The sequence below is a fragment of the Meles meles genome, chromosome 10, assembly GCF_922984935.1.
Source record: "Meles meles chromosome 10, mMelMel3.1 paternal haplotype, whole genome shotgun sequence".
Classification (NCBI taxonomy): domain Eukaryota; kingdom Metazoa; phylum Chordata; class Mammalia; order Carnivora; family Mustelidae; genus Meles; species Meles meles.
The window spans coordinates 55,889,334-55,904,794 of record NC_060075.1 but is presented as its reverse complement, the minus strand read 5'-3'; the positions used below and the strand labels follow the sequence as shown (position 1 = coordinate 55,904,794).

General features: G+C 37.3%; 1 protein-coding gene across 1 annotated transcript in view; it reads right to left on the bottom strand.

Annotated features, from left to right (window-relative positions):
• Window positions 1-12,643: 12,643 nt before the first annotated feature.
• The window catches only part of MACC1 (MET transcriptional regulator MACC1), a 38,627-nt gene continuing 35,809 nt past the window's right edge, over window positions 12,644-15,461 (bottom strand). The window contains exon 5 of the mRNA XM_046021207.1: window positions 12,644-12,856. Within this exon, the coding sequence (XP_045877163.1) occupies window positions 12,644-12,856 (213 nt within the window). The remainder of the gene's footprint in view (window positions 12,857-15,461) is intronic.

The window sequence follows — 15,461 nt, the reverse complement described above, 5'->3', positions numbered from 1 at the left end:
AATGAACAACTTAACTGTACACATAAAGGAGCTGGAAAAAGAAGAACAGACAAAATCTAAAACCAGTATTAAAAAGGAAATAATAAAGATTACAGCACAAATAAGTGAAACAGAAATTTAAAAAAAACAATAGAACAGATCAGTGAAAGCAGGAGCTGGTTCTTTGAAAATATCAACAAAACTGATAGCCGCACTTACTAAAAAAGAGAGAGAGAGAGGACTCAAACAAAATCAGAATTAAAAGGGGAGAAATAACAACTGATACCACAGAAATACAATGGATTATAAGAGAATATTATGAAAAATTCTATGCCAACAAATTGGACAACCTAGAAGTTACTGGACAACCTACGAAAACCTAGATGTTACTAGAAACATAACCTCCCAAAATTTAATCAGGAAGAGATAGAAAATCAAACAGACTGGTTACCAGCAATGAAATTAATCATTAATCAAAAAACTCCCATCAAGCAAAAGTCCAGGATCACATGGCTTTAAGGCCATTCTACCAAACATTCAAAGAAGTAATGCCAATAAGTGAATGAATGAACAAATGTATGAATACATTGATTGATTGATTGATTGATTGACTAATACCTATTCTCAAACTATTCCAAAAAATAGAAGGGAGAAAACATCCAAATTCATTCTACGAGACCAGCGTTACCCTGATACCAAAACAAAATAAAGATACTAAAAGAGAGCCACAATATCTCTGATGAACACAGATGCAAAAATCCTTAACATAATATTAGCACTCTGAATCCAACAATACATTAAAAAAAATTATTAACCATGATCAAGTGGGATTTATTCCTGGGATGCAGGGTGGATCAATATTTGCGAATCAGTCAACGTGATATATCCCATTAATAAGGGAAAAAACATACAATCATTTTAATAGATTCAGAAAAAGCATTTGACAAAGTATAATAACCATTCATGAAAACACCCTCAACAAAGCAGGTTTAGAGGGAACATACCTCAACATAATAAAGTCCTCATATGAAAAACCCATGTGAAATTATGCTCAATGGGGAAAAGCTGAGAACGTTTCCCTTAAGGACAAGAACAACATGTCTACTCTCACCACTTTTATTCAATATAGTACTAGAAGTGCTAGTCACAGAAACCAAAGAAGAAAAAGGAATAAAAGGGATTGAACTTGGTAAGGAAGAAGTAAACCCCACTATTTGCCAATGACATGATACTATATATAGAAAACCATGATGATTCCACCAAAAAACTATTAGAACTGATAGATGAATTCAGTAAAGTTGCAGGATATAAAATCAATGTACAGAAATCCATTGCCTTTCTATACACTAATAATGAGGCAACAAAAAGAGAAATTAAGAAAACAATCCCATTTACAATTTCACCAAAAATAATAAAATACCTAGGAATAAATTTAACCAAAGAAGTGAAAGACCTGTACTCTGAAAACTATAAAACACTGATGAATAAAATGAAGATTACATGAACAAATGAAAAGGTAATCCATGCTCATAGATTGGAAGAATAAATATTGTCAAAATGTCCATGTTATCCAAAGTAATTTAGAGATTAATGCAATCCCTATCAAAATACCAACAGCATTTTTCACAGAACTAGAACAAATCGTCCTAAAACTTGTACGGAACAGTAAAAGACCCGAAATGGACAAAACAATCTTGAAAAAGAAAAACAAAACTGGACGTATCACAATTCCAGACTTCAAGTTATATTACAAAGCTGTAGTAATCATAACAGTATAAACATTAGATCAACAAAAGAGGTAAGAATATGCAATGGGGAAACAGAGTCTCTTCAATAAATGGTGTTATTTTCCAGGAAAACTGGACAGCTATATGCAAAAGAATGAAACTGGACCACTTTCTCACACCAAAAAAAAGCAAAAAACAAAAAAACTCAAAATGGATTAAGGACCTGAATATGAGACCTGAAACCACAAAAATCCTGGATGAGAACAGGCAGTAATTTCTCTGACATTGGCCATACCAACATCTTTCTAGATATATCTGCTAAAGGAAGAGGAATATAAGCAAAAAATGAACTTTTGGGACTACATGAAAATAAAAACTTCTGCACAGTGAAGGAAACAATCAATAAAACTAAAAGGCAACCTACTGACTGCAAATGACATCTCTAATAAAGAAGTAGTATCCAGGGCACCTGGGTGGCTCAGTGGGTTAAAGCCTCTGCCTTCAGCTCAGGTCATGATCCCAGGGTCCTGGGATCAAGCTCCACGTCAGGCTCTCTGCTCTGCAGGGAGCCTGCTTCCTCCTCTCTCTCTCTCTCTCTTTGCCTGCTTCTCTGCCTACTTGTGATTTCTGTCTGTCAAATAAATAAAGAAAATCTTTAAAAAAAAAGAAGTAGTATCCAAAATATGTAAAGAACTTATACAACTGGATACCCCCAAAACAAATAATCTAATTAAAAATGGGCAGAAGATACGAACAGATATTTTTCCAAAGAAGACAACCAGATGGCCAACTGACATGAAAAAAACACTCAACATCCCTCATCATCAGGGAAATAAAAATCCAAACTACAATGAAATATTATACCACACCTGTAATAATGGCTAAAATCAAAAACACAAGAAACAACAAGTGCTGGTGAGGAAGAGGAGAAAAAGGAGTTCTCTTGCACTGTTGGTGGGAATGCAAACTGGTAAACGGTATGGAGGTTCTGAAAAAATTAAAAATAGACCTACCATACAATCTAGTAACTGTACTCCTAGATATTTACTTGAAAAATAAAAAAAAAACAGTAAATCAAAAGGATATATGTACCCCTAAGTTTATAGCAGCATTATTTACAATAAAGCCAAATTATGGAACTAGCCCAAGTGTCCGACAACAGATGGATGGATAAAGAAGATGTGATATATATATGTATATATATATATATATATATATATATATATATATATATATATATATCTCACGCGATATATACCCCAACATTATTCAGCCATAAAAAGAATGAAATCCTGGTATTTGCAACAACACAGATGGAACTGGAAAGTATAATGTTAAGCAAAATAAGTCAGTCAGAGAAAGACAAATACCTATCATTTCACTCATATGTGGAATTTAAGAAACCAAACAAATGAACAAAGGAAAAAAAAAGACAGACCAAGAAAGAGACTCTAGAGAACAAATTGATGGTTACCAGAGGGGAGGTAGATGGGGGGACAGGTGAAATAGGTGAAGGGGATTAAGATTATCCTATGTATACTTAATCATGTACATTTAATCATGATGTTTACTGGGTAATGTATAAAACAGTCAAATCACTATATTGTACACCTGAAACTAAATATCACACTGTGTGTTACCGATACTGGAATTAAAATAAAAAATAAATTTAAAAACTATTTAAAGAAAAAATGCATTTGAACAAAATAGTTGATTTTAGCAAATAAAAAACAAAAGTTGACCAAATCATTTTTGTTATGAGCTAACTGTGCCCCCTAATTCATATGTTCAAGTCTTAACCCTTAGTACCTAGCCGTGTGACTATTTGGTGATAAGGTCTTTCATAGGTAATTAAATTAAAATCAGGTCACCAGGTGGGCCTTGATCTAATACCATTTGCATCCTTAAGAGACTGGGACACAGACAAATGCACCAGGGTAAAACCCTATGAAGACATAAGGAGAAGATGACCATCTCTAAGCCAGGACAGAAGCCTGGAACAGATCCTTCCATCATGGTCCTAGAAGAAACCAAAGCTGTCAAAACTTTGATCTGGCCTCCAGAATTGAGAGAAAATAAATTTCTGTTGTTTAAGCCACCCAGTCAGTGGTACTTTGTCATGGCAGTGCTAGGAAATTAATACAGTTTTCTAGTAGATAAACACAGAATATACCATGTGGTCAAAATAGAGCTCTCATTAAGGATAGACTTAGAACCCTTCTGGAGGCAGGAACCCAGGGCAGGTGGATTAATTACTTGCAACGTATTTGCAGCTCTCACGTGGAAACTTGGATTCATCCTTAAGGACACAGTAATCTTCTCGGCAATGAAAATGGAAAGAAATACAAAGGTTCTCTACGAGTGTTAAAGGGAGGTTTTAGGGTTTTTTTCTTCCAGACTATCAGTGAAACTTCTTAAAAACTGCTTTTGAAACGTAACGTCAAGTCCTCTCTCACAAAAAACCTTGACTGCTAATCTCTTATTTTGCCACAACCCACAGTATTCCACTCCACCCTGAAAAACAGAAAAATACGACATTCCCTCCTGAAGAGAATTTCTCCACACAGAGCAAACTGAATATAACTGAACATGTTTTAAACAGAAACTATATACCAAGAAAATGTTTATGGGTTCCTAAAGATGGATAGGGTGAATTGTATGATCATGTGAATTACATTTTTAAAAGCTGGTATGTATGTAGAGCAAACAAACAAACACACCACCTTTGTCAGCATATTTCTTTCATTTGGCCCTATTTTTCACCGATGTCTTGGAATCACCTAATTCACCTTGTTCATATTGCCGTCCTACTTTCCCCTTGGGCAGCATTTAGAAGTTACTAATGATTCAAAAGAGGAGATAAAAGTCTCCATTGAAAAGTCAGATGGCTGAGAAAGAGAGAAATACCATTGACCTTGGGCTTGCTTTCATAATTGCCTTCAGAGAATATTCAAAATATTTTGCCATGCTGTTTTTCACTGGTAGGTGATGCCACTCTATCCTAACTTTACAGTCCTATCAATTAGTCATTCTGGGAATTCCTCTATCCCTCTCTTCCAGTTAGCTTCTTTCTGGCAGCAGGTGAGGTGATTTTATTAGGTGCTGGGTCCTACTTTAAGAGTGAGGAATTAGGGGGCGCTTGGGTGGCTCAGTGGGTTAGGGCCTCTGCCTTCAGCTCAGGTCATGATACCCGGCCCCGCATTGGGCTCTCTGCTTGGCGGGGAGCCTGCTTCCTCCCTCTCTCTCTCTCTACGTACTTGTGATCAATGTCAAATAAATAAATAAAATCTTAAAAAAAAAAAAAGAGTGAGGAATTAGAAGTAATAGATGATTTGCCCCTGGACCTCCTGGGTCCGGTGAACCTGTAGTCTCCATGGGGTTTTAGACGGCTCTGTCATGTCATCAGCAATTCAGAAAGTGGTATGCAGAGGATGGATATTGCAGATGAAATTCCATTTACCAAGCCTCTGATTTAGTGCAGACGTTTATAGAAGCAGGCCCATTACCCAGCCTCGTAAGAAGGACTCGGACAACTAGCTTCTGGTATTACAGCTCAGGGAGAAAGTTTTCCTGTTATGTGAAATAGTGCAGAGGTTAATCTCTCCTCACTTTCGGTGGAAAATCGCTGGTGGCCTCCCCAACATTCATCTCTTTCCATTTCCTAAAACATTTTGATTTCACCTGGTGATCAGTGACTCCCAAACCTGGCGCTGAAGCTGTGTTGCCAAAGCAGGAGTCTGCGGCCAGTTCTGGCCAATCAGAGGACCATTGATTATAGCTCTCCATGGTTGGCTGAGAGGTGAGCATCATCTAAATTGGTCCAATCAGAGGGGCCATTCTTGGAAGGTTAGTGGGAAATACTCTTTTGTCCTTATTGCTCAGTGTTTGCTCAGAAAGCAGAGCCATCATCGGTGATGGACCCTGAGGGCTTATTATGGTTATCTGATCTTCCACATTTGTGAGAGCTAGTCACAGTCTTGGCTGGCTCCTTTTTTTTTTTTTTTAAACATTTTATTTATTTGACAGAGAGAGATCACAAATTGGCAGAGAGGCAGGTAGAGAGAGAGGAGGAAGCAGGCTCCCTGCGGAGCAGAGAGCCCGATGCGGGGCTCAATCCCAGGACCCTGGGATTATGACCTGAGCCAAACGCAGAGGCTTTAACCCACTGGGCCACCCAGGTGCCTGGGCTGGCTCCTTTCTTCTGTCTTGGTACTGAGCCTGAAATCATAGGTCAGGCGGGAAGAAAAAGACCGACATGGACCGGGGAACAGCAGATACAACTAGATCTGTTTGTCGGTCACTGGCACCTATGCTCCTTTCTCCCTGACTCCAAATCTGCAGCCTCACTGCTGAGTATAACCCACATAAGTGGTACTCTTGCTGTCGACTGGCATGCATACCTCGCCAGGATTTGGCGATGGGAAAGAAAGAGAACTGAGGGAAACCAGAGCTGCAGGCCAGGCAGCTACCCGCCGACCTGCACCCCTCCAACTAATGGAGTCAGGGTCTGCAGGGGGGGCTGAACCAAATTCTCTTACAAGAGTCACCGTGTGCTCTACTGTGACCTAGATAGTTCCCAGATTTCACTTCAGGCCAACCTTAACCAGAAATACTCAGTGAGAACTCTGGGAAACACAGTTTGTTTTAGCCAAGCTGACAAAGCTGAAACAGCCTGAATCTGGAACACGGGAAATGTTTGGCTGGAGGTTCTGCAGCCAACTTGAACCCTGAGAGGACAGCCCGGAGCGGCTAGGCTGCTTTCGTGTAGCCCACGAATGAAACCGATGTAATCAAAGGCAGAGAGGCGGGAGAAAGAAGCAATTTGATCACATCCTGCAAGCTCCAAATCCAGTAATGCTTGAAACTACCCTATTGTTTTCAGATGTGGGGGACAATAAATTCTTTGTGCTTAAGCCAGTTTGAAACGGGTTTTCTGACACCAGCTCCTGATAGCCTGCAAAGCGACAGTCTTAACACAGGGCTGCTGTGTTTGCTTTAGCTGAACTTTTAGTTGTTTTGAAGAGCAGTCTGAAGCAGTGTGAAATCTATCTTGGAGAAAACCAAGCATCAGTTAATTTGTAACTTATTATTGATCAGATAAGGAGAAAGAACTGAGATACTTTCCATGTAAACACACACACACAACACAAAGAGAGGAAGACAGTTTCCATTGTCCCTAAATAGTCTCGTTTTCTTAGACTACAATCAAACTCTTCTAAATCTCCCCTTCACTTTCCTTCTTTTCCTCTGTGATGTAATGTACCTGGGTAAGCACTGAGTACCTGTTTCCTGGGAGTAAAAAAAGTGTATTTTCCTCCCACAAAATGAATTTTTCTAAGGAGTTTCTTAGCTAATTCTATTATGCCATTTAACCTAATATGTGTAAGATCAACCTTACACCAAATTTGTCAATCCCGAGGTCTCTTTAAAAAACTGAGCTTGGCAGAACCAGTTTAAATAAAACTAGTAACTTCATCATGACGAAGCTTTGATTTTTAAGTACTAAAAATGCTTAAATGGATATGCTAAATGTCCCAATACAGTAGACTTAGATATTAGGAATATTTAAAAATCTGCTTCCAGGCACAAAAGGACAGTCTCAAATATCTCTACAAACAGAAAAAAAAAAGTCATAGATCCTCCTAGTTACTCAAAGAAGAACAATTTAAAAAGGAAATGATGGCAGAGGATGAGTTATAATACATAATGTTTAAGTGAACTGGCCAGTTCATCACCCTTCTCAGAGTCTCCTTCCCTTTAAATGTGGAACTACTCATTGGAAAGAGAACATCTGGCTACCTTATTTAACAAGTGCCTATAATCACACTCTAATTCTACAATGAAAGTGAGACATATAGATGGTTCCATCGATCACATTAGTTGAAAACATTTTTTTCCCAGCAAGGAAAATTAATTCAACAGGAAGTTTAACAAGTGATGGGCCAGTATAAACAAAGCTTTCTCAAAAGAACCAAGTGCACCATTACATATATTTTACAAAATCATCTTTTTTTCCTTAAAGATTTTGTTTTTTTATTTGACAGTCAGAGATCACAAGTAGGCAGAGAGACAGGTGGGGGGTGGGGAAGCAGACTTCCCACTGAGCAGAGAGCCAGATGCAGGACTGATCCCAGGACTCTGGGATCATGACCTGAGTCAAAGGCAGAGGCTTTAACCCACTGAGCCACCCAGGCACCCTGCAAAATCATCTTAACACTGTTTTATAGTTACACCGAAATTAATAATTTCAATTATTAATTACTAATCTCAAACTATTAACCTATTTTACCTCAAATGTTATGTTTCAAACAAGATGCAGAGTTCTCAATTATTTCAATTAGCTTTTCAACCAAAATTACAATTTTGAAATAAAAAGGTTTGCATTAATTCACTGTGAAAAGTTCACTGTATATAAATAAATGGAGCTACTATATATCGTGATTTTTGAGGGTTTTTAAAAATAATTTAAAAATGATTTTTCTGATGGAACGACACAAAAATTTGTTTATCTAAAAGCAAGTTTTTCTGGCTTAACAAAGATTCTTTCATTTCTAGAGAAAGGAAGGAAACCATAGTTCAGTGGTTCTCAAAGTGGGGTCCCTGGATCAGCAGCATTTGCATCACATGGGAACTTAGCAGAAATGCAGGTTATTGGGTACCACCACAGACCTGTTAAATCAGGAATTTGGGGGTGGGGCCCAGCAATCTGTGTTCCAGCCAGCCCTCCAAGGGATTTTGCTGCTGCTGAAATTGGAGACTTCCTGCAGGAGAGATTGCCTGGTCTAAGGCCTTGCAGGGAGATTGGAGCGTGTCTGGTAGTGTGCTTGGGTCACTGCTCCTAAAGCTGCTGCTGCTCTTCTAAGCTACCCTCCTACACCATTGTCTAGTCCATTTGAAGAGTTGGGTAGTTTGCAGCTGTTCAAAACAGTACACATTGCAAAGCATTTTCACTAGGTTCTGTGAGTAATCATGTGAAGTGCTGTAAAGTGCTTAGAATGTTCGTGTGTATGTGCTATGTGTGCTTTGCCTCACACAGAGGGGACATTATTTTGATGTAGATGATTAGTATTATTAGTCTTAGCTCACATTCTCTTCCTGCATAGCCAAACAAATAAAAAAGACCATGAAATATCCTACTCATTAAATACTCATTGACATTTAAGCCCATGGGGAACTTTCGAGGTTACCTAGTTCAAGCCCTTTGTTTCATGGGTGGGAAAACCAAAGCCCAGGAAGGCTGAGCAACAGGTCAAAGGTCTCTTAGGACATAACAGGCAAAGATTTAAGCCACAGCTCTCAACTCTAGACTCCCGTTTTGCAGAGGAAGCCATTCTTGTTGTATTCACTATTACAACAGCAGAGCTGCTCTGGGGTTCTCTGCTTTGGCGTTGCAAATTATTATCCAGTACTGATTCCCCATCCTCACTCCCTCATATATGAACTGACACTATTATTCAGAATTGCAAAGCTGTTATATTTAAAACCTTCTGGATTACATAAGGCTAGATATACATAAAGAGAAAGTCAATGTAAAAAATATATGCAGAAGCCGCAAATCTGTACATTTAGTGAAATCTTGATGCTGAATATGAGATAAACACCAGATGCTACCTATGTGCAAATTCTGGTTTCCTGTGTGCATATAATCACTTTTTATTTTGTGTTGTAGACTAATAAATATGCATGCAAGAAACCAACATTCAACAATTATCTTATTCTGAAGAATGCCTTTGCGTTACCTGTACCTAGCATAATGCTGATATATGATCTTTGGAACTTCACTAACTAGGGTATACAGCAGTACATGGGAAACAACTTCATACAGAAGAGGGGAAAATTATGTGGGAATGAGAAGAAAAAAATATCTATTTTAATTAGAAAAAACTCTAGTCACAATTTTTCAATATTCTTTTTGTTTATATTGTCTCAAACATTCCTTAGACATTAAGAAAAATTACAGAAAATATAATTGTCAGCAGCATCGTATGAAAATTCAAGTTCTGAACCTTCTAATTATAGCATAGTATGATTTGAATGTACTCTATGGTATTTCCTTTTTCCTTCTATTGTATGTTCATGTCACATATTCAAACCTGTTTATTGGCAGTGACATTTCTTAGACCAATGCCATCCATTCATGTAGCAAATGCTGCTCCTTCCAGAAGTCGAATCATCCTTGAGGTCAAAACTTCATATGGTATTTCCTACATTACAGGACATGAAAGCTGGTATGAACTGTTAATCATCTGCTCTCACCTGCACCTCCTTAATTGGCCTTCGTAGTAAGGCTTTAACAGAGGAAGTGGAGGATCTATGGCTTCCATAGAAAAACTGTGACACTACAAGCTGAGCACTGAACTAAAATCTCGTCCTAATGCATCATTAGAGAAAAAGCCTAGGTACTGAAAGAACTATCTATGATATTTCCAATTCCAAAATGCTGAAAGAAGTTTTAGATTAATGGCTTTTGATGTTTTTAATGATGTCAAGGATGGGATTTAAGTCCCTTATTAATTCCCTTGATTTGCTGCCAAATATTAAAGGCAATTCGTGATTACTGAGTTAATCTTTCCTGATTATGAAATCCATTATATGAAGAAAATATAAAATTCAGAAAAATATAAAATTCAGAAATGATTTATAAAAATATTGGAATATATTTATAAGAACAGAATGTTTGGACATGGGTTTAAAATTTGTCTGGAAGGATTTGTTGCAAGACTGTAAGATATCTCTGTATACATTAATATTTAAGCCATTGCTTCATCCTAGAGTTGGACCTCATGTTTTTCATTTTTTAAACTCTTTTTAAACTTCCCAGCCACAGTCACAATCCATGATGCACCGTAAACCTGAAGTGATTTGTTTAATCTTACTACCCTAATCAGCTAACAGGGTCTCTGTCTTCTCAGATCTTGGAGCCTGGAAAAACCCAGTTATTCATTCTGTACTATCGCTTCCCGAAATTCTCTGGTTTGCTGACATGTTAATAAGATTCCAAGAATGTTCTAAAGAAAGCAAAATCACCACTAAAAATGATTGTGTCCTGAACTTACACACTGTTGTTTTTCTCCCCCCTCTCTGCATTTATTTTCAACTAAAATAAATTCTGTCCTTGAATGTGTGCATAACTCCCTGGGCAGGCTATGTTCTCTTATTATCAAATATAAATATTGAAAACCTTAAAGATTGTTCTTAAACCTAATTCAAATTACCTTTGCCAGCATAATAAATACCCCAGGGTAGGTGTATTAAAAGCTCTAAAAAGATTCTGCTTTTACTTTTTAGCCAAATGGACATGTTTTATTCAGGATCCCCAAACAAAATCCTTATTCAGCTCATCATATTACCATTGAGGGTGTGTCTTTCCTTCCTTCATTCTTTCTCCCTTTTAGGCCTGTCCTACTGGCTCCCTGCACCTCCTAAGCCCCAACTTCTGCCTGAGGACCTACCTCTTCTACCCTCCCAGACCAGAAGCAGTGCCTGATATTCCTTAGGGCTCATCATTTCTTTCCAAGGGCAAACACGCCTGATCCTTCGGATTCCTGTGATGGCCCTCCATATATCTGTCAGCCTGTCCCTTGCTGTTTTTATTACAGATCCAACGTTACATTTAACCGTATGTTTTAAATTTTTGTCTCTCTCTGTCACTTGGCAGTACTGAAGTCAGGAATCATGTTGTTTCTTCTATTGTAAACCCCAAGCATCTATGTGCCTGCCGTAAAGTAGGTACACACATTCCATCTCTTGATTAAGTGACAATAAATGAATGACTGTCCAAAACACATCAACACTGGCAGATGGCGAAAGGATTTAACATATGAGTAAGCACAAAACATCTTTTTGTGAACTCTACCAGCAGTTAGCATTTGTACTGGCCTAAATTCCTGGGTGTTCTCTGTTTTCCAAAAGCTTTATGAAACGTTCTGGTAAACACACACACACACACACACACACACACGTTTACATAAGCATTCACACACAGAGATATTCGTGTTTTTGGTGGTTAAGACTGCTACACTCAGCAGTGATAAATCAGGTTCCTAAAAACTAATTCTTCTTGATAAAAGTCCCTGAGATTTAAAGAACTACTCCACACTATGATCCTGAAAAAAGTCCAAGCTAGGCAGGATTAGCTCTGTCCCAAAATGCTGGAAAAAGATGGTAAAAACTACAGTCCGTGGATACAGACAATAAATTTCTGAGGATAAATCCTATTTCCCTCTGGCAGTCTTTCAAACGATGGTGGAAAAATACAGCAAGCTTCCCTTAAAATGAAGTAGCTACCCTGTCCCTATAAGTTTTAATATGCACTTTTAATTTTTACTATTTTGCTATGTACTATGCTTTTTAGAAAGATAAATAAAACCAGGTTTTGCAGACAGAAAACTTACTTCACATTGCCAAATAGCCCTGAGTGTCCTCTCTAGTCTTTAATCTCTTCAGATAAAAAATGGGAAGAATGTTAGCACACTCCACTGAGAAATAAAAGAGATTAAATATAGAAAGCTTATAGCCCTGTGCCTGTCCACAGAGTATGTGTTTGCTTCTCCTCTCTCTCGACCTGCCTACTGGTAAAACTCCAGTGTTTACCTTGGGAACCTCCAGTTTATCTGGGTATCTGTGTGATGTAATTATACTAAGTCATTTGTTTTAACTTAAATAAATTAAAAATAACTTTGAAAGTGACAGAGGGCTCTATCTTCCTTCACAACAACAGAACAGCTTAATGTTTGCATTTGAAACATATATAAAAATACATATTTGATTATAAAACCTATCTTTGAATTTTGTGTTAGGCTGTGCTTTCACCAGGGAAAACATACTTTTTCAAACGTGAAAAAAATAAGTAATATTTTTCCGAGATTCTTTTCACACACACACACTCATTTTCCCCCTACCATTCTCCCTTCCTCCCCAGAACATACCCTTAATTTTTATACTTCGTCAGAAGTTGAGAATGCAGTTGCTCTCAAAAACTCTAAGGAATGTATTAGTATTAAAGCTCCAGTTAAGTCTCGCCACTGTTTGGTCACAGGGTTTTTCATTCTGTCCAAAGCTGATTGAAGATCTTGTAACAAGTCTCTGTAGCTGTTTCCATAGTGAGCACCCCAAGTATAGAGAAAATCATAGGCAGGTTTCCACATCATCTACAAAGAAAAAAAAAATAGACTGGAGTGGGGTGGAAGTAAAGCAGAGAAGAAGATAGATGCTTTTTAAAAAAGAAGTTTTAAAAGCCTAAGACATAAAAAAAAAAGGGGGGATAACAATTCTGTGTGGATTTACTTAATGTCATGAAAAATGTTTTAGTAAGTATCACTTCCCTACTATATCCCTCTGTTTCTAAACCAAGAGGTTTTTAAAATAATGACTCTAAGTAGGGCCCCCCTTTTTTTCTTGATCCATCATCTAAACATTGTATATTGCCTTGATCTGAATCTAAAATTCCTTGCACAATTTTTTGATAATATTGAGATGTTACCGAGATAAATTTCTCACTCTGAGAGCCTTTTAAGGTAAAAAATAATGACTCTTTTATTGTAATAGTATCTGCGGTGAGCTTTATGACACCACATATCAGAGAAGGAACTATATGGTGTATTTAATTCTTTAAGTAAGTCATTTTATTTGAGTAAGTCTATAAATAAGGAAAAATGTACCTTCATGATCAAGTCAAAAGGAAAGCAAAAATACAGTTCTCTAATTAAAAAAATAATTTAATGAATCACTTTATGACCAAAAGAAAGCTCAATATTGAATACTTATTTATGCTTTCCCTGAGCACCTACCCATGCTAATGACATCATTGTTTCCATAGAAATAAATGTACATCAAAGAGGAACTTCATGTTCAAGCATGTATGTAATGGTAACCAAGGCAACCAGGCTCAAGGAGAATAAAGACAAAGGCTGAACAAACAAGACAAATTGTAGAACACACACAAACACACAGAAACACAACCAGCTTAAAATAAATTTTCTTTAAGACAATGAAAAAATGAACCATGTACTTATAATTGGAATATTTGGAATATAAGCTTTATTTGGGTTCACTAAACTCATTCATTTGTGATTTTATTGCTTGCAAAATGCAGGAACACAGACTATGAGCTCAATATTATGCAGAGCTGCCCTCTTAAAATAGAGCCTCCATTAACAGTAATATCACATGAAGTAGGGCCTTGGGATATAATTTTTTAACTTGCTTTGATAGCCTCATATACTCTACAATTGAAATTAAAAGAATGAAAGACCTAAATAAGGAGTTTTGTTGTATTTCAGTTCAATCTACATAAGAGGCTAGGCATTGAACCCAAAAGACAGTTTGATGTTATTTGTCCAAATTGGCATTCCTGAGAAACCACAAATAGTCATAGCTTCACTTCTCTTAATGAAGCTTGACTCTGCAAGGTACCAAATGGAAAATGATTACCAAAGTTATACCATGTCCAGGTGGTCACAGCGCATCATTCCAAATGGTCTCAGATATTTTATGTAAGATTTACCCTCTCCAACCAGGCTTATAAAGAACTGTATCTTCCATCACTGATAGACTGTAAATGAGGTGTTCTTTCATCTATTTTTCTGAATACTCACTTTGAAACCAAACCTTCCAATTACTGGTTACCACTAATAGCTCAGCAATGAAAAATGAGTTGAGGCATATAACAGAGCCTTTTTTTGGCAGATTCAGTCTTGCCTGTCACTGCTCAGAGGCAAAGATGCACAAAAAACAAGCAGATTAATTTGTAGTCAATATATACTAACCCTCTACAAAGGCTTTGAAACCTGTATTCTATGTTGCATTCATTTAAAATTCCTTTATGCTCAACTACTTGGCACATTATTTTTCAAGTTGTCAGGTGTTGTTTAAAATAATGATGTTTATAGCCAAAGTCTTCTAAGATTTTGTGCTAAACCCTTTAGTAAGTGAATGATTTTAAAAAGATGCATTTGAAGATATTTTATGATAAATAGCAACTGGGAATATTTTGGTACCAAGATGATGGCATATATCACAAAAAAACAGATGTCTCTTAAAGAATCACAGTGGGTAATTTTCACGTTGTGCATTCTTCTGTGTGCAGAGTCAGAGTAACTTCATAGAGGCAGCCAAAATGGCTGCACTGCCTTTCCCAGTAGAAAAGCTCTGCAAACTGCATCACATATCTTGCTGCAGCACAGCGGATTGCTATGTATAGAAAAGCCCTGAGGCATATTCAATCATGCATCAGTCCCTGGGTGTTGTTTGAAGCAGGAAAGGTACCCAGGTGATGCAGGAATTGGAAACTACAGATTCAGAAGAAGTCCAAAGATACAGTTATCTACTCATTTATGCAGAGAGCCATATAATGTTCTCACATTTGGCAATTGTAACGATAGAACATTTCAGTCAGCTCTTTCAATTCAGAGAAATTTGGAGTGCTTTCTGAGCCTGGACCCTAATTAAGACATCTGAAAGTGTAAAAGGACTTCCCAGGACTGCTCTGAATTAGTCAGAAAAGCAAGGAGGCATATTGCTTTAACTCCCTGGGGAGTCTCTGGAGTCTAATCCATAAGCTACATAGAAATGGGTACAACAGCTCTGGGCTGAAAACTCTAAGTCAATGGTAAATTTCATGATTTATACTACAATGACTTTATATTGCAATCCATTTTCGTTTCTCTTTGCAGCAAACTAAACCTGAATATCCCTTTAGTGTAAATCTGATCTGCTACATAAAACGTCATTCATGGCTCTCAATAGAGAATACAA